Source organism: Aquila chrysaetos, chromosome 2, assembly GCF_900496995.4.
Source record: "Aquila chrysaetos chrysaetos chromosome 2, bAquChr1.4, whole genome shotgun sequence".
NCBI lineage: Eukaryota > Metazoa > Chordata > Aves > Accipitriformes > Accipitridae > Aquila > Aquila chrysaetos.
Genome location: NC_044005.1, coordinates 38,394,041 through 38,419,371, shown reverse-complemented (window position 1 = coordinate 38,419,371; position 25,331 = coordinate 38,394,041). Strand labels below are relative to the sequence as shown.

Below are 25,331 nucleotides of genomic sequence, written 5' to 3'. Positions count from 1 at the left end.
TCTGTATTGTCACTTCAGCTTTCAGGACTGTCAATCCACTACCTAATGCTAGTATTGAAAATGTTGAGAATAAACAAATGACCAAACAGTACTGTCAAAGGATACAGCACCAAACATAGCATAAGGTAACCACTTTGGAATACCCTAAATCATATGTTTACATTTTGATTAGCAAAACTACCAGCATACTCTTAGCCTTGGTTGTCAGACTTAGCCACAGTAAGGAAAGTAGTATTCAAACTGTTCTGATAAGACAATATTGTTAGAAATCCACGTAGTTACCGGATTTTTGTTCTTTACCTACTGTCAGAGGTCACATCACAAATGGTCTGATGGAGTAAGCAAGACTAGAAAAAAAGTAAATGAAGAAACTATATTAGAGAATATGCTGTAAACAACAGATTACAAAACCGAACACTGGCGATGTGTTTAAAGGGAATCTGGCACTATGTATTTATGATTCAGGCTGATCATGTCCTGCCCATTTGTCTTTTTAAAAATTCAACAAACTCAAGAACTTGGAGAGAGCCTGCTTATACCGAAATTTGTGTATGTTTTACTTTCTTCTAGGACTATTTAACTGAAAGCAAAAGCTTTGAAGCTGCTCTTTCAATAAAATGTGCCTATTGCTACAAGCAGCTAACTCCTCCATAACTGAGTTTGGCTTTCTTTCCTACATCATAAAATTAATGACTCAAGTGCCATCTACTGTGTCTGCACTCAAGTGCAGTATTTCCACAAACAACAAATGGAAGACAGTGCCAAAAACATCATACAGAAATAACTCACCAATTTTATGCCAAATTGGATACCATACCTTCAAGTATTGTCCTCCATACAGATTAACACACATGCTATGCTCAGAAGGCTAAACAGTCATCTTTGAGGTATGGAATCCAAGTTAATATAATGATCTAAAGCAGATCTTCAGATTTCCAATTAAATTAAAAAAAAAAAACTCACACCAAAAAAACCCCAACCACAGCAAAGAATTAGCCTGTTTTTCCTCTCATCTTGATTATGCTCTTATCATAACATCCTGTTTTCTTTCACAAGATCAAGGAAATCAGATATGGAAAAAAAACTTACAGCAAACACCAGAAAGAACAGCATTTGCCAAGAGCCACAAGATAACTGTCATGGAAATAACACTGCATTTTGCTACACAGGGGATTGGAATAGAAAACACATTGTATCTCAAAAATCCCTGGATTATCAAATCTTGTCTTTTAAGTGCATTGCTTTATTGGGGGAGAGTTCCAACACTTCTCTTGAAGGAAAGCTTCTTATAGAAGGAGAACACAAGTAGAATATTACAGGAAAAATACAGTTTGGAGTTATTCACACAACACACAGCTTTATTTCGTACAGCATATGCTGTTTCATGACACAGAACTTTGCATGAAAATTGCTTCACTTCAGCAGTCAAAATACTGAAGACAGGTATCCTTGCAATGCTGCGTTAAAGTTTGCTGGTGGACTCCTTTCAGCTTTATGTTACATCCTTTTCCATCACATTCTATTAAAGAGGACTCATGGAAACTCACCCCCTTTTTCTCCCCAAGCCCCTCAGCACTCAAAGAAAGATAAGATTTGGGGCTAGAATTACCACCACCTGTATTATTAACTGCAGACCACAGAAGCAGTTTTGCTGGGATATTAGGGGTAGGGGGGCAGTTCGTGAGGAGTAGCAAATCAGCTTCTAACACTTGCTTATTCTGCTGTAAATGCAGACATGTGGGAAGCAACTGAAACAATGCCAGGGCCACAGAGCTATAACCTCTCTCTGCAAACACAGCTCCCTTCATTTGTAATAGATGGAAAAAACAAACAGAAAAAGCCTCTCCTCTAATGTGAATGTTGCTCTTTCCAAAACAGCTCCCTCTCCAGCTCCACTGGCACATAAAGAGGAATGATACACAATCCTTTAAAAACAAAATAGCCACTCTATCACTATCACCACAGTGAACCACAAACACCCAAACAGTTTAGGTGTCCAACAGAATCCAAGCCCAGAGTGGATGAGAGGCCATATTCAAGTGCCATCCGTGTTTCAGCATTCCTCTGAATACCAATTTTTTTAGTTCAAACTTATACATGGTTATCAAGTAACAGGGAGAATTCATCCAGACTAATAAAATATAAAAGGTTGCCTCCTACTTAGTGGTTCCAAAATAAACACCGCAATCAGCATGTGGGATTAAACTTTGTTTCCAAACTAAACACTGTGTCATGCACACAATGCAGGGTTTAAAATACCACAGATATTCTGAAGGGGTCACAAGGTACATAAAGGCAAACATAAGACCAATTTACAGCAGGAAATTTGGCAGAGAGGTATAAGGGGTGCAGGGAGGGTTGAGGCTTGCAAGTCTGGAGGAAAACTAGTACAATATGGTGCACACCTGGTTCTCCTTCAGCACTGATTGCCACTGAATCTGAAAGCACACAGAGCTAGGAGGAGGTCCCTGCACAGATCTCAAAGCCAAATTATTCTGATGTTCTCCAATGTCTGTTTGTAAAAGCACCATGCTATGAATACTCAAGTGTTCGGTCTGAGCTGACAGCAGCCCTTTCCCCTATCAGCTGTGTTTTGGATTTCATGCTCATTGCCAGAGGGTTCACAGCTGGGAATTACACATAGGTCATGTGAAAAAGTCTTCCTTTATAATACTTCTGTTCTCAGGTCTTATTCTGCAATAGAGGGTAATATTTCAGAATGTTTTCCAACTGCCTCATCTTCAACTGAATTCACCTTACAAACACAAACTATGATGTAACTAAAAGAGACTTGCCAATGCTATGCCAGTTCCTCTTCACCCACCTCCAAAACTGCACAGCACTTGCCTAAAACACTTCTCATTCTTCCACTTTCAGGCTCCTGCATAGCTCCACCAAGGTGGCCTGAGCCTGACATATAAAAGTTGTTGCAATTCTAGCCTTGATTTCACAAGATGCTCTGGCAGTATACATCCTCCCTGGCCTGCACAAGTTCAGTGTTCCAGGGCCTATCTTCTCATGATTCTGCCAACACAGCTCAATTTCCAAGCCACTACCTTTCTCTTCTAGTTCTGAACTTCTGAGCATCACAGTCAGTTTCCAGTCACAAAGGCTGCAAAGAACAGAGAACGATAGCATTCACTTTATGTTCAGGAAGAAAAGGATACTCTCACCTCAGTATCTGAGCTTCCCATTTCTGCCAAGCAACAGGCCAAAAGCCAACAACAACTTTGTAAAGCAAAGTTCCTTTCCCTTTCGGGTGATGAAAAGGCACCACCTTGTGGATGTTGCTCTGAAGAGAGAGGCTTCAACTGGCAGAAAAAAAAATCCAGTACAGCCAATTCCCAGTTCTGTCAATGGGAGCATCAAAGGTTTGTATAATGAAAAAATTACCACTAAATAACAAATATCAGAGCATGTTTCGCCTAACAAAGCATTCCACCTAACGTGGGTAATTAAGGCTTTGTTATATTTTGTCTCAAAGTGAATACTGAAGTTTTTCAGCTAAACCAACTATGCAAAATCTTACATTCCTTCCCTTGTTAACATGCAACAGTAAGCTTCTCCACTATCCCACCTATATTTATTATTTCTCCAGCAAGCACTGATTAGACACTTATTGCAAGGATCTATATTAACGTAATTGATTTGCATGTAGAAATATCATTTTTCCATCAGCAATAGCCAAACAGCAGTCACAGTCAAAAGCAAATTTAATGAGGCACTATGCAAAATACATAGGCACTACCTTTGTCTAAAATAAAATACCCAAAATTGCTATAGGACAGTATGTTGGAAGTTAGAATAAGAATATTGTACTTACTTCAGTTGGTGAGCAAACAGTATTTGCCACAAATAGAATCCTTCATCCACAAGCTTTTCATTAAAGCTTCTTTTTCCTTTGCATGTTACACTTGGGCCAGGGGAGATACTGGACAACACAGCTAAGAACATAATCAAAGCAACTTCTAGTTCAATGTCTAGCTACTAGAAAATATGTCCTCCTATCAAAAGACTGTAAACACATTCTGAAAAGCAATTGATGGAACGCAAAATTAATGACAACGGGCTGACGGGATACAGAATGAATAATAGAATACACTTCAGAATATCTATGTACTTGGTATTTGGAAAGTACGGAAAGCAGAAAATGCCTGTGATTCCTCTTTTAAAAGCTAGTCAACTCCTTTATATATCATCTCCATATCCCACCAACATTGCCAGAACGTTTATGCAATTTACACAGAATGAGCAACCAGAAAACCCACAAGAATATAAAATCTGCTTGCAGTTCTTGAAAATGTTTCTATAGTTAGTATTTTTATGTAAATGCTAGTATTTCAATGACTAAAATTAAGAATGGATTCCAATGACTTATAGCACAGGGAATTCATTCTGTCTTCAAGTTCTGATGACTCAAAAGTCAGTGCCTGTAGTTTCAGTATAATTAGAGACCCTGGATTAAATTATTTGCTTGCAAATCAGCTGCCATCCCCGTATTTCATTATACTAATACAGAAAATAAACTTGAGAAGAATTAGTACATTTAAGTTCAATCATAACCCATACAGCTGAAAAACACACCTGTTGTTCAATTAGTACATTCTAGTGAGAGGAACAGATAAACCACAGCACGATGTTCAGTAGCAACACTGAAGTCCCCTGCACCGTTCCAGCAAAATGCTTGTGCATCAGCACTACAAATGGAAGGAACTAACTACGACAGGACAGGATTAGCCTTCAAGAAGGTCTCAAAAGACTGGAGAAATACTTGCAAAAATAAATAAGACGCCATTCAAGAAAGCATAAGGATAACTAAGTTTAAAAATAAAGATTGGTTAGCAACCCAGGTGTTCCTTACAAAAGGATGTAGGGACTATAGTGGAATACAAGTGAACAAGTCAAGATGCGAGGATATTGCGTTCAGGTGAAAAGCTATTCAGGAAAAAAACTGAAAGACAACTTTTCAGCTGGATCAATTCCCCACTGATGGCTGCACAAATGCTTCTGTAAGAACAAAAAAGGTAACATAAGGTATATATTTATGTGTGTATAAATACGTGTGTGTGTGTGTGTGTATATATATATAATATATAAAAGCCCACAGCATTGTCAAGAAGTTACCAGTGAAATTTCACCTTCAATCACAAATATAAAATATTAGTGAGTTTAAGTCTGATGAGTACAGTCTGAATGTCAGCCACACATATTTTCATCCCAACTGACCAAGAAAATGGGGTTCTGTTTGTTTCGGAAAACATATAAAATCCAAGAAATTCAACAGTAAATAGGCACTGTAAATTGACTGTTGTTGCAAAGAATGTGGATAACATCTCTTCAGCCTTGAACAGATAAAATGAAGAATATAAAAGAGGGGAGTGGAAAAAAGACTAGCAAGAAATTAACACAAAGGGGTGTAATTTTAATTTATGCTGCCACTTTCTTCACCATTTCCAAGTGAAACTCACTCCTGATATTGAAATCAGACTTAATATTGTGACTGGTATAACAAGACAGCAGAATTTAAGGTGTCTTTAAACTGGATTTTAGTCACTTATTTAGAGGGGATAAGAGAAAGAAACAAACCAATGAAAGATAATCACATGCAAAACTCCACTTGGAGATACCTCTCTGAGGTACATACTGAAGCAAAGAAAAAAGAAAACCTTTAGGAGTAAAACAGATGTTCTCAGCTGCTACATACAATAGATGAAACACCAAGGATACCTATCAACCAAGGTGATGATGGCAAAAACTCAAGAGAGGTTTGAACAGTGTCAGTTTTCACTTCCAATTGCTTTAAAATTTGGTGCAGGAAAGGGGAAGAGTGTCAGCTTCCTCCTTCCATTTCAGTACCATCAAAACAAACTATAAGCTGCCCGCTCTACAAAATGTTTTACAAGTATTTCTATTTAACAAAAAATTATGTCGTCTTTATTCTTGTTAGAAATTCCACATGCCTACAGTAGGAGAGCGTGGCCAATGCCAAACAATTAAGCCTATCAGTAATGTGTACTTTACTAGATCACTCACATACAAAGGGATGCAAATGACCACAAGCATTTGGTGTCTTACAGTATATTACAAAACTACAATTTAAACAAATTTAAACAAATTTAAACAAAAGAAATTTCCAGGTTAAATGACACAGAAAAGCTAAGAAAGCTTGATGTCTCAGCTCATCAGCAACTCTACAGAGTCTAAAGTAGATCAGGAAAAGTTTACAGGCAGAAATATTCTCCTTTACTAGCCGAACTGACAGGCAGGTTTTCCCAAGGCCCTCTTCATGTTTCTAGCAAAAAGCTCTCCCTTTTCCTGACTGTATCAACTGAGCTAATAAAAAACTTTCACACCACTCCCTATCAATCTTTCTTCACTTTATTCTTACCTCATCAGTTACAGCTCTGAACCAGGAAGCAGATTTGCTGAAGCTGAGAAAAAAGCTGTAGTAATTAAAATATTCTGGGGTCATAGACTGTGTCAGTACATGGGATTATTGAAAAACTTTGGCACTGATAAAACAAGTAAGATTGTAATTCCATCTATAGTTTGACAGAACCACGTGACAGTAATTGAGTTTGTGTGTATTTTTAGAGCTCAGGAATACAACCTATATGACTTTTATCACCGATACCACAGTATCATGAATGAGGCATCGTTGACTGGTACCGCAGAAATTTTATTTTCCTTGAGTTTTTCTCTTCATATATAGCAAATTTATGGACCAGATCTAAATCATATTTTGCCTAAAAGAATACCAATGACTTACATGATTTCTTAAACAACAGAATCTTAAGTGTCAGGTATTCAACTACTAGAAGGAAAGCAGTTTGATATGCCAAGAGTCAATGTTGTCTCTCTTTCAGATGAGCTGGGGTAACGTGACTGACTGTTCTTAATTACCTAGCATTTCTTTGGACATTCTCAGTATCTGAGGAACATTAGAATTACAAAAACCCAAACTTACATAAATACTAAAGTTACATTTAATAGAATCAATTACAGTGTCTGCATGACATGCATATGCTTTGGGTCTGGCTACAAATTCTTATGTGTTCTGCTCAAAACTTTAGAAGGCTCAACGACTGTACTAGGGCCAGGTTCAACATTTTTAGGCAGCACCTAGCATTCAGGCTGCATCCTTAATTCCAAACAAGTTGGTGAAATTTACAGAGATCTAGTAGTTTACTATATTCCAGCAACAGCAAATCAAGTTGTGTATTGCTATACAAGCTCTCATTTCCTGGCTATTCAACAGATCTTCTCTGTTTAGTATCTCCTTACATTTGGGAGGATCTATGAAAAAAAGCAGCAGTCAGGTCATTGTACCAACAATTCATGACATATTCACGAGTATGCAAACCTCACCTCTAGCAGCCAGACAAAGGACTCAATTACAGTGACCAAGAAGAAACAGTACAGGCTTCTGTACAAATTGTTTGTCCTTGAGAGGAGAAACACATCATTATTATTGCTAGTCAATTATTCCTTCAGAAGGAACTGCAAAGCCAGCTTCAAACAGTATTAAAAATAGCAGTTTTAAGGGCAAATAGAGCGCTTGAAGTAAAAATTAGTATTAAAATAACCAAATAGAAGAGATATATTCCTTCAAACTAACACCATATTAGTTACGATGTATTAGAACACTCCAACATCAGAAAAAACAAGCAAACAAGACATTAAGGCAACTGAAATACAAGCCTAGTAACAGACCAGTCTACTACCACTCTATAAGAATGTCTGGTAATAGTTGGCTCTTGGCATGAAAATAACAAGTTGAAGGCTTTGGAAATGAATGGAAAGATAATTTGTTGGTATCTATTTCAATAGCCACTGTATTAAACTGGTGAGAGGTTTGACCTATTAGTGGTCCAGTCAGAGGTGAATGACTGGACTGAATGCAAGTGGGACAGTCAAGTATGCAAAATGCAATTTATTCCCTAGCACTGGGTTTTATAAGACAGCACATATTTCATTCCATATTATCAGCATAAGTTATGTTATTCTAGGAGCCAGAACCTTGTAAATATACACAAATATTATTTTATCGTTTAGAAATTTCATATTTATCTTAACAGATTTTACCTGGCACCAAAAATAGGAGAAAAGCAGGTATCTGTCATGATTTACAAATTGTGGCCTTTGGAATTTTACGGCATTGGAATTTGAAAAAGAACACACACAGAGGTACTGCACCACACAAACTTCTAGAACCCTTGTGTCTCCAAGTAACTAGTATGAAACTATTTTGATTTAGCAATAATCTTAACTGTTATTCTCCAGTAACTGTTCAGTATCATGCACAAAGCAGTTTGGCAGTCTGCATACACACTACTTTCCACATCAATAGCTATCTTTGCTGCAAACAATACTCATCTTCATCCACGTTTTAAGGGAGGGAGTCAAAACAAAAACCCACACACATACTACCCATAGACCCATTCATCTCAAGACCTCTCTAGGGGCTCTATCTTCAGATTAAATCAGCAACTATAATTTGCACAAAATGTTCTTAAAAATAGAACTACAAAAATACAGGACTACAACAACTATGTGCAGAACTTCTAATGAGATTAAACAAACCACTATTACTTGAAACAACTGCTGCAACCAATGTAGTTTGAACAAAAGAAATAAACAGGAAAAGTACCACAGGCCAAGTAGGTTAAATCAAGATCATAGACTTTCACCTAGAACTGAACTTACAGTCTTGGACAATTTAGTAACTTCTCTGTAAAATTTCCTCTTACTAGTAGACAAAAAACAGGAGCTGGAGATAACTACATTCTACAGACTTCTAAAGCAGCAGCTGCAAAAACTTGGCTAATGGTTTAACCATAGCATGCTGACAGATGGATATGAAACTATTAATAATGAAGGAATGCAAGCATGTTACGAACTGTACCAGCTATTTTATGGATTGTTATACATTTCATTCTGAATTTTAGCATAGGAAGATATACTGTGGTTTGAAAATCTACTATTCAGCATAGTTTCTGACCTCAGCTAAATTAATTATGCATGGATATATTACAACTCTAAATACAGCATATTATGATGCATTTTAAAACCAGAACATGCAGACTAAAACCAGAACATGCAGACTAAAACCAGGACACTGACCTAATGATGCACAAAAGCCCTAAGCAATGTAAGGATAGGCTGCATGCAACCAGGCATTTGCTCACCTTTAGTCAAAGTACAAAGCATTGTAATAATTGTATGTAACAGAATCCTTCCTAGAGCTGTTAAAAGTTTAAAGGATGTTCCAAGCACCTAACACTCCTTTTCTTTACTTGTTTTGAGTAATAACCTGGTTAACATTTTTACTCATACTTAACCTTTTTACTGAAGATGCAGTTTTACATTCAAAATCTGTGCTGCTGCCAGAAACCACACATTCCTGCCTCTCCTTTCTGCCTACATCAGTGCCTGTTCATGCACACAACAATTGCCCACTATGTTGGTTTTTTTTTCCTGGGTTGCTTTTCAGCTGGTTTACATCCTTGTTCAGGCTCATCAACAAGCATGAACCAGTTGCAAACTCTACACTGAAATGAATTACGAGGCAGATAGGAATGAAAAAAACATGTATTGTCCTCTTATTGCTGTCTAATCTCTGACATTGGTTGACCACCTCTTGATTTTGGACTACTCAAACTTTCTATAATGCAGGCTCAAATAACCCGCTACCCATGTGCCACTTGTGATTTGCACAGATAATGTATTCTGCTTGCAGCTTGTTTCTGGTAGCCTTCTTTCCTAGGGACCACTTCAGAAAGGGCTGCAGGTCAGTGGATTCCTGGCAGCGGCTTCACTACTTTGCTAGTTCCACTCTTCTGTGGCTCCCTTAAGCCAATTGAAAAAGGAGGCACAGCAGTAAGCATCGCTGCCAACCCCAAAACAGTATCTCTAGCCAGTAACAATCTCCTTTACTATTGTCAATCTGCTCCTTGAAAATATGACAATCAGGAGCAGACTTCACAAATTGTTTCAGCAGCATCTGTTTACTTTTAGTAGCTCCATTTTACAGGGATCACAGAAGCAGAATAGAGCATATCTGTTCTAATACACAGTGTACTAGTACCCGGGCCTCCTCAGAAACTTTGTACTCACTTCCCAGGCATGACTTTCCATTACAATGCCAGGAAGGGCCGTGACACGGAGCTCTTCCATGCAACCAGAGGAAGTTATACAAGCCCAACACATGCCAGCCTTAGGCAACTGGTTGTATATACCCTCCAGGAAATCCTATGACACTGCATATTCAGAAGATTTTTCGGGTTAAGAATTTTCCCCTCAAACAACTTTTGACACAAGCAAACCTTGAATGTTTTATCAGTCAATTGCTCTTCCGAACAAGTTCTTCGCTATCTAGCTAGAAAATGATATGGAAAAGGACATACCACTAAAAAGGTGAGCAGCAGGCTCCTATACTATTCCTGGAGAGTTCAGAGAATTTGCTAAAGACAAAAGGAAACAGTTCTTAGATGTCATTCCAAACCTCTCTGGGCAGACCTGAGGTTTTAAGAGTAAGACAGTGTTTAAGGAAATCACACAAGGTAACAGAAGGCAGGGGTCTGAATTTAAAAAGTTGTCTTAGTATTTCATACCTAGGTTACATTTCACTGCATCTTTGAAGAAAAAGACTTAACATACATTTGCTGATGCACAAATTTAAGACTGATAGAGAAACAGACACATAGCCCTACATCAAACTTTCAATCATCCAGCTGCAGCCTGCTAGTATTGCTCATAGGCTTTACAGATAAAGAACTTCAGTTTGGTATTTCAAAGACTGCCAACATCTGAAGCCTGTTTGCTTAAACTAATGTTCTTGAGAAGTAATGTACCCAGAGCACCGGTATGTGCCTGCAGCCTTAAGCAAGCCCCGCTTTTCCCTAGGGGGGGACCTTTATGAAGTTACAAAAAGTATCTAAGCAGTAAGCACTTTTAAAGCAATCTTCCTCTACAAGAACTAAGAGTTTCAGTTGCATGAAAAAGTAGTGCTTAATTCATGTATTAGAGGTGATTTTGCTAACCAGCACATCATGAAAAATATAATACCACAGTCTGCCAAGAATCCAGTCAAGACCTCAGATATCATTGAAGAGCAAAGCACTCTCTGCCCGAGGGCAAAAGGATAAGATATGATAAATACAAAAGTAAAGTATGGAAAATACTAGAATCTAAAGACAAAGAACATGATCTATATTCTGGGGTGGGCAACGCAGCTCATCCAAATCAGAGTATCAAAAATGTTAACAGAGTATTGGGGGGGGGAGAGATACAGTCTTACTGAAATTCAGATATAATCTCACCAACAAAAAACAGCACCTCACTCATTCCTGTCTAATTAAAACTCTGCAGATAACTGCTCAGTCTTATTTAATAAAAACCTCAAAATCTAATTTTGTTTACCTAGAATATTACAACAGAAGTACTATATTCTCAAATGAGATAGTTCTATGCATTTTAGAGAAAGGCAACGTGACAGTTTTGATGAAGTTACCAAAATCATGTAGATTCTCATTGGAATCCATATTTGGAATGAGTCTCCCTCAGCTTGATCATACTGAACTTCTGCCAAATGAATTAAAATGTTTGCTGTTAATATGGGTTTCCTTCTTTAAATAGAAAATTGGGGTGAATAAATCAAGATAGATAGCTGCAACTTCAGTGAACAATGATACAAACCATATATGTTCTCAATAAAGAAGATGGACCTTCTTGTAGAAAAATCAGAATGAAGTTGCTCAGGAGACCCTACATTATCGTTCATAGATTCCAATTCCAAGCAAAACAGAGGAGGGAAACGAGTAAAACCCGCAACTCTTCTAATGCACAAGAGCCTCAACAGTAGAAGGAAACATGCAGACTGAAAAGCCTGTCCTTGTAAACCTAGACGCTCCTATTTTCAAGGCAGCACATCATCAACCATCTAGCTGCAATAGTTTGGTCTGATTGTGTGTTATTAACATCCAACCATGTGTTGAAGGAGAGGAAGTTTTACAGACTGAAAAAGGCAGGTTCTCTAGTTAACAGCAGCAAGCAGACTGCATCATGAAGCTTCCAGATCATACTTCAAGAAAAAGCAGCCACAGCAGTGCACCTGGTTCCACACAAATGCAATATTCTCACAAAGCAGTCCTGTAGACACAAAGAGGGAAGTGATACAATCATCTCTACTACCACCAGTTTCCAAGCAAGTAAGATTTTACTTTTGATCTCTGGGCACATTTGTATTGTAACATACGTATGCAGTGCCCAATCTTAATTTCCTCTTATCCCCATCCCTTCACGCCTCAGGGGGCTGATACAATATTATTTAGGAGTAACAATTGCAGAGCAGGTCCTCTTTATTCCCAGAAGTCCTGGGGCTGAGCAACCATAAAGCAAACTCTAAAGAATCTGGAAATCAAACCACTAATTAGTCTATACTGAGCTCAGACAGGTAAGATTTTTCCAACAACTTGTAATCTGGTCAACTATTTTTTGTATTGCTATCCTGTCTAGAGACTAGAATCACTTTCAGTTATACATTATGCAAATGCAGAAATATTCCTAGAGAACCTACAGTTTAAATAAACCAAAGGACAAGGAGGAGACAAAAGAAAACATGCAAAAAGAATGGAATACTCAAAGCACACGTACTTCTCTGCAAAGTCACAAATAGATTATTGGCCTAAAGTTTCAGGCAATTTTTCACACAGTCAAAACAGCACATCTTGCCAAACCCTAAACTCCCAATAGAAGGCATAAAAGCCCTTCAGTACAGTTACTGTTGTTTTCTACCGCACACACGGAGTAACAACATGACAGGGCAGAAAAAAAAAAAGACAACAAATACTGTATTTTTATTTTAGCAGTAGAACATCTTATATAGGTCTGTTACTCAAACTGGAGAAATATAACCTAGATGAGTCTATTACAGGTTAGATGCAAAGTTTATTGGAAAATGAAACATAGCAGTTACCAGGGTTTAAAGGTCTCTTATTGAACAAAATGGTATAGTCTGCTCGAAGTCTGGTTCTATCCAATAGTTACACCAAGAATCTATAACAGAAAGAATGATCATTTTCCTTGCGAAAGCAGGGAGGAGACTGCAAGCACACTAGAATATAAGATTAGAATTCAAAACCATCTTGACAAGTCAGGAAAAACAACACATTAGAAGTATGAACAACTAGCTAAGTAAGAAAGTCAGCAGATGCGAATCCAGGGTTTTAATGAATGGTAAGTAAATGACATCAGGCTGTTGCAAAGAAAGCAAACAGCGTACTATGATGCATAAACAAGAGGATGTCCTGCAAGGCATGAGAAGTAATCCTTCTCCATAAACATTGGTAGAGATTCATCTGGAATACTCTCTCAGTTTTGGGCACCTCACTTTCAAGATGACGTAAAATCAGCTGAAAGGAACCCAGAGAAGTGTAACAAGAATGAGGGTTAGAAGACACAAGAAACTGCTAATTTATTTTGGATAAAGTCCTTCAGAAATTCAAGTCAAGGCAGATGTGAGGGAAAGTGTCTGCCCTCCTTTACAGCTAGCATTGTCCATGATCGTATAGCAGATCAAAAACAAATCTGGTAATAAAATCTCATTTCTCTCAGTTCCCGCTCCTATACATTAATACTGGTGCCTTCCTTCTTCATAATTTCATATGTGCAATTGTGCAGAATGATAGCTTTTGGCAAAGTCACTTGCACTGTAAAATGGAAAAAGCAATGGAGGGAATACTTTAAAAGAAAAAGAAAACTGAAATCCAGTATCATATAACTTTAAACTACCTCCTTTTCTATACTTCATCACCACATGAAAACAGGAAACATAGCTCTACCATTTCTCATTCCTTTTCCTCAGCAGTATTAAACATTTTATGAGCAGAGACAGTCCAAAAGGAACACTGTGTTGGGCCATAAACTGCAGAAACATATATTCTCCAGACACATATAAAAAAGTACACAGATGGCAGCAGTACTGAAGACAGTTATAATTACATTTTAACCAGTCATTTTAAACTAAAACAAAGTTGTCCCTTCCGAGAATAATTTTTAACAGCCACACGAGAAGACAAAACCATCTAACTTTGCCACTGTACCGACACTTAGCAGTTGAATTAACTCCCTTTTATCAAAACTATTTTTTGCTCAGTACTGTGGAGCATAGGGATAATTGAAACATAAACAATCTGCCAGCAAAAACTGGGTTTATGAAGTTTTAGCGAGGGCAAAGAACGAACTCTGGTCTGCAAGTCCCCTTTAACCATTTTGTTTTCCTAATTAAACAATAACACAAATTAAAATTCATTCCAAACCACACTTTACAAACTGCAGTGTTCGTATATATGTGAAATTCTGATACTTGTTTTTTAAGCAGGTTTTTGTAAGAAAACAAAGGGTAACACTTGAATATTTAATTAAAGCAAGCTGTAGACTCAGTTCTGGGTATGAAAATACTGCTAAGTATAACATGGGAGGAATCTTAACATAAAATGTTTTGTTTGTTTCACAAACTATGTTACTTAAACTGATGAAGCACACTGAACAAGGTTAGGTATTCCTCTTTGCACCAAAAGAGAATATGTTTGAAACCAAAAGTTCTGATATAGCTAGCGCAAACATAATTTTCTAATGCTGCTCAGTTCACCATTTAATGAGGACATGAACACCAACTTGAATTTGGTGCAGGGGGAGTGAAATATCTTAAAGAGATCAAGAATTGTTCTTTACTAGAAGAAAGTTAGTTTTGGAAGTAATTTTCCTGATTCACAAAACAAATTAACTACTGTTTTCCGTGGCTCAAAACAAAGTTAGGGCTATTCAATGTTTCTTTAATTCATACAGAACAATAAAAGTCAGCAAATTCTGCAATATCTACCTTATTCTAAATATTTATGCTTCTGTGGATAACATTCACAATATGATTAGCATAAGACACTACATCTTTTCATCCTATTGAGTTCATAGGACAACTCATTTCTCCAAGAAGTTGGTGAATTATCTTAATAAAATTCTGCAGGTTCAGAAGCACTATTCTACATCTTCTAAGCCAATAGTCACAAATTGTTTTAACATTCATGCTGCTCCCTAGAGAAATATACAGACTTCATGAAAAAAAACCACCAAAGCTACTCATATGGAAGGGGGGGGGGGGGGGGGGGGAGGCAGGGGGCGGGGACACAGAGGGGAGGAGGGAGAGAGAGCTGTAGAAAGGGAGGGAGGGACAGAGGAGGACACACAAAGCAAGTAGCAGCCCCACACTGAAAGGAGAATTACACTAATAAGTAAACCTCAACCTTTTGCAGCAAGCAGATGGCCAGGAGTTGAGTGTGATTATGTAGAAATATAAATATCCTTCTATTAGAAGTTGGGAAGGGTATTCAAATTCACATACATACACAAACATAAAATACGCTTGAAACTTGAGCAACAAGACACTTTACATAAGTATCAGCAGCTCAACAGAAAACGACCCATACTTTCCACCGAATTCTCACCACTAGAAACTGTTTGAACTACATCTGGCCTAAATATGGCTAGTAAAATTCTAGTAACTCAGTTCCAAAATGTTTTCTTCTGATAAAGTTAGCTCCTCATTAAAGAAACACATGTTTCAATGTGGTATAACATAAGATATTTCTCTTTTTAGAAAACTTCAAAATGGAACCAGTTCTCTAAGTTTTGGAAGCAGAGAAAAGTTTTTCTTATTCTAAGTTTGAACAACTTGCAAAGATAATTCAATTACTGTTTCTGTAACACTGGTATTAAAAATACTTTTTAATAGCAAAGTATAAAAACAAAGTTTGCATTTCAGCAGCATACAGTCCAGATACAGACAAATTCACCTGGAAATCTACTGTATCTCCATGGTTTTGGAAAAGTCAGCATACAGTTTTGTTATATACTGTAACAACAAATCAACTACCCATTTTTTCCAAACTTTCTACATATTTATTACCAATTCAAAGGGAACTGGCATTTAAACAACTTTTCTTCAGAAATCTTCCATTTGGGAATTTGTTTAGCTCTGCATAAACTAATATTTTCAAATATCAGAACAGCAATAGAAAAGGTGCATAGGAGCCGACAAGCAACCATCTACATGGAAACAGAATAAAACAGAAGCAAGGATGAGGCCAAATGGAAATACTTGCTTATAAAGAAAGAGAAAATTAACAGTTTGAATATTCTCTCTTTGCCAGAAGCACTTCACTCTTGAGACACTTTATTGCAGGAAGCTGAGATGATACAATTAAATGCACTTAACCAAAGACAGCAGAAGACACTGCAGACGTCAAGTAATTTGCACATATAAATTGATTTTGAGAAGAAAAAGCTTACACAACCTAAAACCAAATATATATTTAGCTAAACATTTGGCTTTCCAAAGCAAATTAAAGTCTTGGGTATAAAGTTTACAGAGCAGAATACATGAGTGTGAAGCACTGAAACAAAAAATGTGAGAACTGAGTGTGAAAAGAAAATTGACTGTGACAGCTTTAATTGCTGTTGTATTATCAATACTGATAAAGCAAATTTTTAGTTTTTAAATGGTGCATGTCACATCTAAAGGGGAAAAAATATTATCTGTGGAAACTGTTAACTTATTTAGCACAGCAAATAAAAGCATTAGAGAATAGTTAAATAAGGTTTGTCTTTCACTTGCACTCTAAATCACAAGTGAGAGATGGAAGTCTCTCCTCCTATTTCATATTCTCAGAAAGAACAATTTAAAAAAAAAAAAAGAACAAAAGATACTATTATACATTTTCTGGTAGTAATGATAACCAACATACTTATCATAAATAACAAAGGTTCACTTCACAGATCTAAGAACACGACCCAGACAAAAGTATAAAGGACAGCCAGTGTTGTAATTTGATTAGCCTTAGGGATTTACAAAGCAAGTTCCATCTTCAGTCTCAATTTAACATTTAAAAGAATGCTTAAAGCAGTTTGGTTTTGCAACTGCCACTTCTAGAGGGTTTTCCACGGAGATGTTTAGGTAGCTTCACACATTTGCTCAAGTACTAACAACTAGAAGACCAGGTTCTATAAATAACCATTTTTACAAGCTAAACAGTTAAATCTCAAGAACAATTCTAGTCATATGGGGTTTTAGTTTTAGCTGTTCACTGAAATGGAGACATCATTTCTCTCTCAACTAGCATGAACACTAAACTACTTTTACTGAATACCACTTACTAATAATAAATAGTTTTCTATGAATATGGAAGAAGGGAAGAAAGAAAATCCAAATTCTATTCTTTTTAAGAAGGCTAAGGAAGTTGGGAAACTAGACAGGAAACACATAGGACTGATTACTGCTGCTTAAATATGTAATCCAGTAGACAGCATCAACACACTTTGTAACAGAAAACATTCAGATCCAAATGCTCTCAAGTACAACGTACTCTAAAACAGATAAATGTAATGTAAACTTTTCATATAGGTTTACATAATCACTGGATTTCAAAAATAAAGGGCTTTTTGTTTGATTTATAATCCTTCTCAGTTTCTAGCAATCACTTTTGATCTGACTGGCTAGTTTCAACCAAACCCAGCAGAAAAAAGTAGGGTTTGGTCACAGCTGTGCACAGGGAAGGGGAAAAAGCGACACTGTTACATAGTGTCCCATGGAGGAAAAAGCTTCAGTAGCTGTTCAGTCATCAGTATGGCTGCCAGGTGGCCTGTCAATAGACCAGAAGCGATCCAAACCTTGTGCTGTCTCTTGCCCTGGCATGATTTAAAGAGCCTAGGATGGAACCAGGCTTACTGCTAAGTTAGGTGGAAGAAGGGATCAAAAAAGGAAATCAGGCATCATATTTCACTTTTAGAAACAACTTATGTTTTACTAATGTCCATATACAAGAAAAAAAAGCTCTGTGTTTCTTTGTACTTTACAAACAAAAAAATTCAAAAATCAGTAAGTCAAGCAAAAATGTACAATCACACAACACTTTCACTTGCTTCATTCAGTGGCTAAGATGGTGCCATTCAATGAATATATTTAATATTTTATTCTCATCTCACAAGATGGATTAAGGTTTCATTTACTACACATTATTTAAATTTTACAGTGAGAATGGCAAGTGTTACTTTCCAATAAGCATCCACACATTGTTCATGGACACAGTACGAGTGCTTTTTCAACAGTAATGATCCTATCCTCACAGCATCCTGACAACTAACAGCCCTGTTATTCCCATTTTACAAACTGAAAATAGAGGTGCAGAGAGGTTATTGAACAATGACCATCAGTTTTGAGGCAGTTAAGGTCAGCTTTTTTCTGAATACTTCATACCATATAGAGCTACTTGGGTTCGAAACATCTCCCCTTTAGTTCGGTAAAAGCTATGAATTCTAGTCACTTTTGCACATCAAACTCGATATCCTGACACCATGAACACACAATTATAAACAGCTAGAGAGTTTATAACACCAACAGAAAGAACTGCATTAAACTCATTTGAATTCCAGCATAACATGGTCATACAGGGTTTCCCAAAATTTAATCCTATTTTAACCCATTTCCTTTTTAGGAAATGGGGGGAAAAAAAGCTCATTTAAAAATACTCAGTGACAAGAAGCATTTATGTTTAGTAATGCATTCTAATGATTAATTAGTACAGTAAGAACACACCCCTTATTTGAAGTCTGAACTTGCTTAATTCAGCTTCCAACCACAGAACTGTGGTATATCTTTGTCAGCTGAAGAGAAAGTTGGTTTTATCAAATACCTCTTCCTCAAGTAGGTACATACTGACTAATGAAGAAACCCTTACCATTTCCTTAGCTAAGCTAAACAAAGTAAGCACCTTACGTCTTAATTACTAAGACTGCCCTCCCCTTCTCCCAGCCATTTCCAAGGCTATTTATTCCTGGAAGCCTATTTTTCACGATCCTCCCTGGACTGTTAACACCAGACATACTGCTCCAGTAACAGTTATAGCTAAATAGATAATACACAAACTCCTTATTTCCGATTCCCTTGCTCAACTACTTGAAGTTTTTCACCAGACCTTTTAGCTACAGCCAAAAGCGTTGACTTCCAAGTTCAACTCCTATCAGTCATCAACCCCAAATCTTTTTCAGGGTCTCAGACTTGAGTCCCCTTACTTGTTTCTCAACTCAGTGTTTAGTTGCACTGATTCTGCCATGAAGTAAGTGTTACATATTGCGTCACATGTCCAATTTATTAGTGATCTAAATCACTTTGCAACCTTAGTAATGTTCTTTTAGTCCCAATTTTATATTTGTGATTTTCTAGGTAAGTAAAAACATTTGAAATAATTCCAGCACAGTTATTTCCAATTAGAACCTTGGATACTCCGTAACCTCAAGTAGCAGTGGTTAATGCAATGTATGCAACAGCAGACTTATCTCTAGTATGCACCAACACTTGCAGATGCATAACATATTCCGATGTTGGATTTTGCATGTTACGCATACACAGCCTTACCTAGCCAAGGCCCTCCTAAAATTCTTAACTAATAGGAGTTACTACAGTTTATTTTGTAACATAAAATTAAACAAATCTTTAAACTTTAAAATACTCTGGAACCAACCCACAAGGAATGTGTGTTAAAGAAGACAGTAAATGAAAACATGGTTGGACTTCCACTGAATAAATTGATAAACCTAATCAATAGGTGTTTTAAAAATACACAAGCTTTCAATCTGTGTAGTTACATGGATCTTTAAAGATTTTATTTAAAAGGTAATATATCTCACGGACCAATTAACAAAGACAGAGCTGTGACCAAGAGCACAAGTTCCTGCCCAAAATCCCAGAACTTCTTATCAAAGTGTTCACAGTGAGAAGGACAGACCAGCACACCAGGTATCGCCAACACCTCAAAGCAAACACGTTAGCTTTAACATAATGGAAACCTTTAAACATTCAAGCTCTCTTTTCTTCTTACATAGGATGAATTAGGATCACAGTCTTAGGCTACTTCACACTGTCCAACTCTAAGACTTTTGTGAATATCAACACTGTCCCTCTGACTGTCAGCAGGGCAGCAGCCTGAACTGTCAGACACTGCAATCCAGCCCAGCTTCACCATTTTAATGAAGGTGGAGAGGGGAGCAGGGAGTGTCTAAGGGAGAAGAAAATAGAGAAATAGAGAAAAATAGTATCTTCCCATAAAACTTCTCCCCTTTTTCAAAGGGCTGCATATTATTTCCCCAAAATATGAGAGTGTACATACTTAACACACAATTCTTTCCCGGCTTTTTAAAGCGCTATAAACATGACTGGGTGCACTAACTAGGACGCTAGCTTTTGACCTGAACTTTGAAGGCATGTACGCAGGGTTTTATCCTCTCCATCAAAAGTCTTTAGAAATCACACAGCAGAAGGAAAGCCATTCCTCTTAAGTCAGCCAGTTCCACACCTCTGACATGTATATTTCTAGTACGATAGTTGCTGTGACCTCAGGAGCGTCAGAGGGAAAAGGCCTCACCAGTCTTACCCAAGTTCTTGCCACAGTTTCTCTCTTACACTGGAGTGACAAGTAGGTTACCCATACTAGGAAATACTTCCAAGAGCTGAGTCTCAGTAACATCTTTTGAGTTGATATGATCCTCCATGGATTACATAATGAAGGAACACACACATTTATGCAGCTTACATCTTCTAAAGAACTTTTCAATCAGTTCCACCCAGTCCCTGCACTGAGTGTCCGTGTCTTCCTTTGTATTTTATGGTCAAGTCCACAGACAAGGATTTACTGAGCTGTTACCTTCCTTTCTGCATTAATTAGCACACATTATCAGTCACAAAAGGAATTTACACCGCTCCAGCGCATAAGGCCTTTTGAGATTCTAGACACTTAAGTAGAAGGGACAGAGGCAGAAAAAGATCTCCAACTAGTCAGAGTATGCACTAGTTAGAGTAAGCATTGCATTGGAAGGGAACCATCAGGGTAAGCAATATCTAATGGCAGCAAAATAAGATACAAGATTTAAAGAAAAAAAAATAGAAAACAAAGCACTGAAACACAGATGGAGAATATTGTAAACCCTTATTTGAAGCCCTAAATAAAAAAAACTTAAAAAAAATACAAACAACAAAAACCACCAAGCAGAACAGTTACTGTTCCCCCATTCCCCAACTATTTTCCAAATGGTACCTGCTTGAAGATTCCTGCTAGAAGCTTTTTGTGGTTTTCATCATCTTGTCATTTTCTTCCTTCTCAGATTTTATTACTTGATACTGTAAGGCAAAAACTTAGGAAAGGAGGAAGAACTTACTGGTATTGAGAACTCCTCTGCCAAATACTTCAACACTGATGCTCCTCTAGCCAAGAAGTTACTTCTCTCTGCCAGGTTGCCTTGGAGTTTTGTGTCAAACTCCTTTCTGACAACTGAAGCAACAGAGTCAATTATTATAAGTTTAACTTTCTTTGAAATAATTTCTTCTTCCAAAGACATAATCCTAAAAAAGAAAAAACAAAAAAAACCCCGTCATTGATAACATTATTTACACAATAGAACCATTTTATAACTCTGAAATTGTTTAAATAAAGGTTTACTTTAATAAGCTGAAAGTCAGCCCCTCTTTTTCCCCCTCAAGCATCACCTCCACTAATATCTGAATGTATTGAAGAGATTTGGAAAGGAATCTGAGGCTCCAGTGGGCCACATAAACCAAGGCAGGACCTCTTCCAAACCTCCAGGTTTGGAAGAATCTCTAGTTAGCAACACTATGCTGTACAACCCCTGAATGGGAGACAGCAAGTTAAGTGGACATTGTAACTGTGCCTTTTTGCTTACAGTAGCAGTGACCCATTGCCAACACCAGAATCCTTGATGTCTATGTATGCAGAAGGTCAAATCCATTTCTGTATGCTTCCAGAGACTGTATGCCAAACCTAATCCGTTGATAATATGCTACTAGCTCTTCTCTCATAAAGCTGCACTACAAGAAGAAACTATTCTTAGAATAATTCTCCCACTAAAATAAAATACACAGGATGATGCTAAAATATAACTTAATTCATTTTCATTGCAAAATGTGTTCACAAATTAACATAAGGTAACAACATGACAATACAACACTGCCAACAACACCATTCAGGCTGATGACTGTTAAACAATTTCTTCCTCCCACTGCTGGAGGGGTCCCAGTCTTCCTGGAAGTAAACTGTGCTTTGGAGGAGCAAACTCCTATTTCATGAAAAACTTATACTCTTACACTATGGTCTCTCCACAACCCAAGCCAAGACAAAACCTGTCACATGAACACTCCCCTTTAAAGGCTTACAAGGATCAGATCATATAGAAAGTCTATCAGAGATTAAAAAACATCAACTGGATTAGTCATATGCTATGAAATGAAAAAAGCAATGTCAGTCTTTCTGTAGCAATTTTACTTTGTTAGAGACCATGCTGTTATCAACATGAAAAGGCCTCAAATAAATGAATTACACTTCATAAGATTTTGATATAAAACAAATATTGTTCTAGACAATCCAGTCAAAATGGTCTTTTTTTTTTTTAAACTCTGGAAAAGAATACCTCTTCAGTACACTGCCACAGGTCAGCTCTCGATACAGGTGAATGCTACGGGTCATGCAGAACAGCTTTTCATCTGAGTCAAAATAAGTAGGGAATCTGTTTCCTGCTATCTCAATCAACCTACCAAAAAAAAACCAGAAGGCATAACACTGCAAAAGAAATAATGTGGGATAATAAGGCATCAAGTATTCACAAAGCAAACCTCTGGATGATAAGCAGATACCAAGTAATACTGGAAATCTTTTTCAAAGGAGAAGAATACTTTAGCAGTCAGACTGAAATACTGGAAGTCAGAACAATTAGTTTCTCTTCCCAGTGATGCTAGAGTCAATGGTACACTAGGTAAAGACAATGTGTCTGTACGTAAAGAAACAACATATCTCCTCTAGAAGGAAACTGCAAAGTTTATAGTTACTGAATGCAAAGTTCTTTGAGTTTTGTACAAGAGGTTCCACTCAATGACCAAGCATTCTCCTGTTTTAGTTATTATATATAAATATTATTTTCATTTAGACAAATGTACTCTCCAACTCCAACCATCTTCCCTTCCACCTTTATCTTGCAGTGAAATCATAAAGTGGACCTTGTGCTGCCACAGAAATTTAATAAGCTGTTAACAAACAGAAGATCCGTTACAAGATCCAGCCAACAGGGAAGCAGGACTGCAAAGAACAGAGCCCAGTTCGACTGCAAGTACTTATACAAGCAATACATGTATGGAAAGTACACCTGCCAAAGTGAAAATCTTTTCACAGATAATATCTCCTTAAAAACAAGAACAAGGTCATTTGGATGGGAGACTTTATCACTGAAACCATTTCCATTGTGCCAGTTACCTCTTTGTAAAAAGGGCTTATAAAATCTTAAGAAAATATACTTTTTAGAACAGAGAAGAAAAAAAAAAAACAAACAGCATTGTGTCACAAAGTGACTGAGGCTCCAGCTGCCAGGTGGCTACAACCGAACATCCATTCATTCAGATAGCACAGGTACAACTGGCATGACTTGATATAATGAAATGACTGAACAGTTTAAGTGGGTGCTTCACTGATAGAACTGAATGTGGGATTCCATGATTAAGTGTTCTCCATTACCTTATTAGCAAATTCATGACCCTTCAAAACCTTGAATTACAATTGTTAAGCATACCACTGTTTATTATCACAGGAGACTAAGGAAGCGTATCAGATAACTGGTGATAACACCAAAAGAAGTCAGAGGAAGTTGGATATTTATTATTTGTTGTCAAAATACTTTTATATTCAGAAACTATGCTTTGAAAAGAACTCTCGCACAGATGTAAAAGTAAACAATGACCTGATGACAGGCCAACATTTTCAGTTAAATGAGATTTTACACATAAAATCATTGAGGACACTAAATGGTATACGTTTTAGAAATGCTGACTGCCTGCAAACTCTTCAGAAGTCAGTGGAAAGAAGTTCCACCCCTCTGAACACAAGGCAATTTTATCTAGGTCCTTAAATAGATGATCCAAGAATTTAACTTAGAAACTCACAGTTACAACCTGAACACCGTCAATTTTTTCCACAGTGAAGATTTTAATTTTTAATAACAGAAAATACTTTAATTGTTTGTATTTTAAGCAGACATATTCCACTGCCTATAGCTTGAGAAGAGTGGCATCTAGTGGATGATACCTGTGGGCACAACTTACTGGTTATCTTGATGTTTTTTATTTAGGCCCCTTTCATTAAAACCCAAAATGTTAAAGCTATTTTAGAAAAATTCTTTTAAATCAGTTTTATTTGGTTTAAAAACAGAAACACTAAGCTTGAATGTTGATATACCTATCCTGAGCAAGCAATTTCATTACAATAGCCTGAATCTTATTCATTAGATACATTACTTATTACATCTAAACTTGCCCTGCAGAACTTCGAAGGACACAATCTTGTCTTTCCATTTGCACAATTAATCATGCAGACCATTTGGGCAACAGTGATCTGTCATTCAATGGTCTGCATGAAATAAGATTCAGTATGCTTCCTAATGGACATGTATATCACAAAGAACATCATCACAAACAACATCATCACACAGACTGACTTAAAATGACATGCCAAAATCTTGTAAGATTGTAGTACTATTCACAGACCTCCATGGAGGTTCAAAGTTCTTTAAGATCTAAATCCTGTTTGTCATGGTGAGACCAAAAACTGCACAGAACATGCAATCAGGGCAGAGGCCCATGGGGTGGAAAATCCATTTGTTCTCAGCTTTGGTTCACAGAAATTTGCATCTAGTGTTTTTCACAAGCAATAAGTATGGCTAGAGAGAAAAGCAAACCAAACAAATCATTTTCAGACTTTCTATATAAGCCTGGTATATTTTCAGTTAATAGCTGGCTAGAGTTGAATTGCTACAAAACTGACGATGACAATTTTGATTTTCAGACTGACGACAGCCATTCCATCTACCTGTCCTAGTGTCCATGTTCTGATAAAGCTTAATGATGGATACCATCTGCACTGTTACAGCTTTCTCTTACACAAGAGAAAAATACATAAATTACAGAAGCCAGTGGCATATCTTAGAAGACCAGCCTCAATTCTGATCACTCTTCTCAGCATTGCTATTAGATTGAACTAAACTGTGATGTTAGAGAATAAGTAATAAGATTATGAAAGTTTGTGGAAGCAAAATGCTCCCTGCCCTGAAGCAAGACCTGCCAGGCAAAATGACAAAAGAGAAGTGCCTTTCAGCAAAAGAAATTAGCCAGCTTTATGCAGTACCTTTCTAGAAGCAGCACAGCATTATAGCCAGTATGACAACTACAATTC

The 25,331-nt window shown here is 37.1% G+C and overlaps 1 protein-coding gene across 21 annotated transcripts in view; it reads right to left on the bottom strand.

Annotated features, from left to right (window-relative positions):
* RAD51B (RAD51 paralog B) overlaps positions 1-25,331 on the bottom strand; it is a 495,227-nt gene that overhangs the window by 415,084 nt on the left and 54,812 nt on the right. For all 21 annotated transcript variants that reach the window (XR_003925819.2, XR_003925817.2, XR_003925818.2 and 18 more), the window contains exons 6-7: positions 22,528-22,647; positions 21,262-21,445 (exon numbers count right to left, since the gene is read on the bottom strand). Coding sequence is in view for 12 of the 21 variants with exons in the window: in XM_030031133.2 (XP_029886993.1) it covers positions 21,262-21,445; positions 22,528-22,647 (304 nt within the window). In the remaining 9 variants the exon portion in view is untranslated. The remainder of the gene's footprint in view (positions 1-21,261; positions 21,446-22,527; positions 22,648-25,331) is intronic.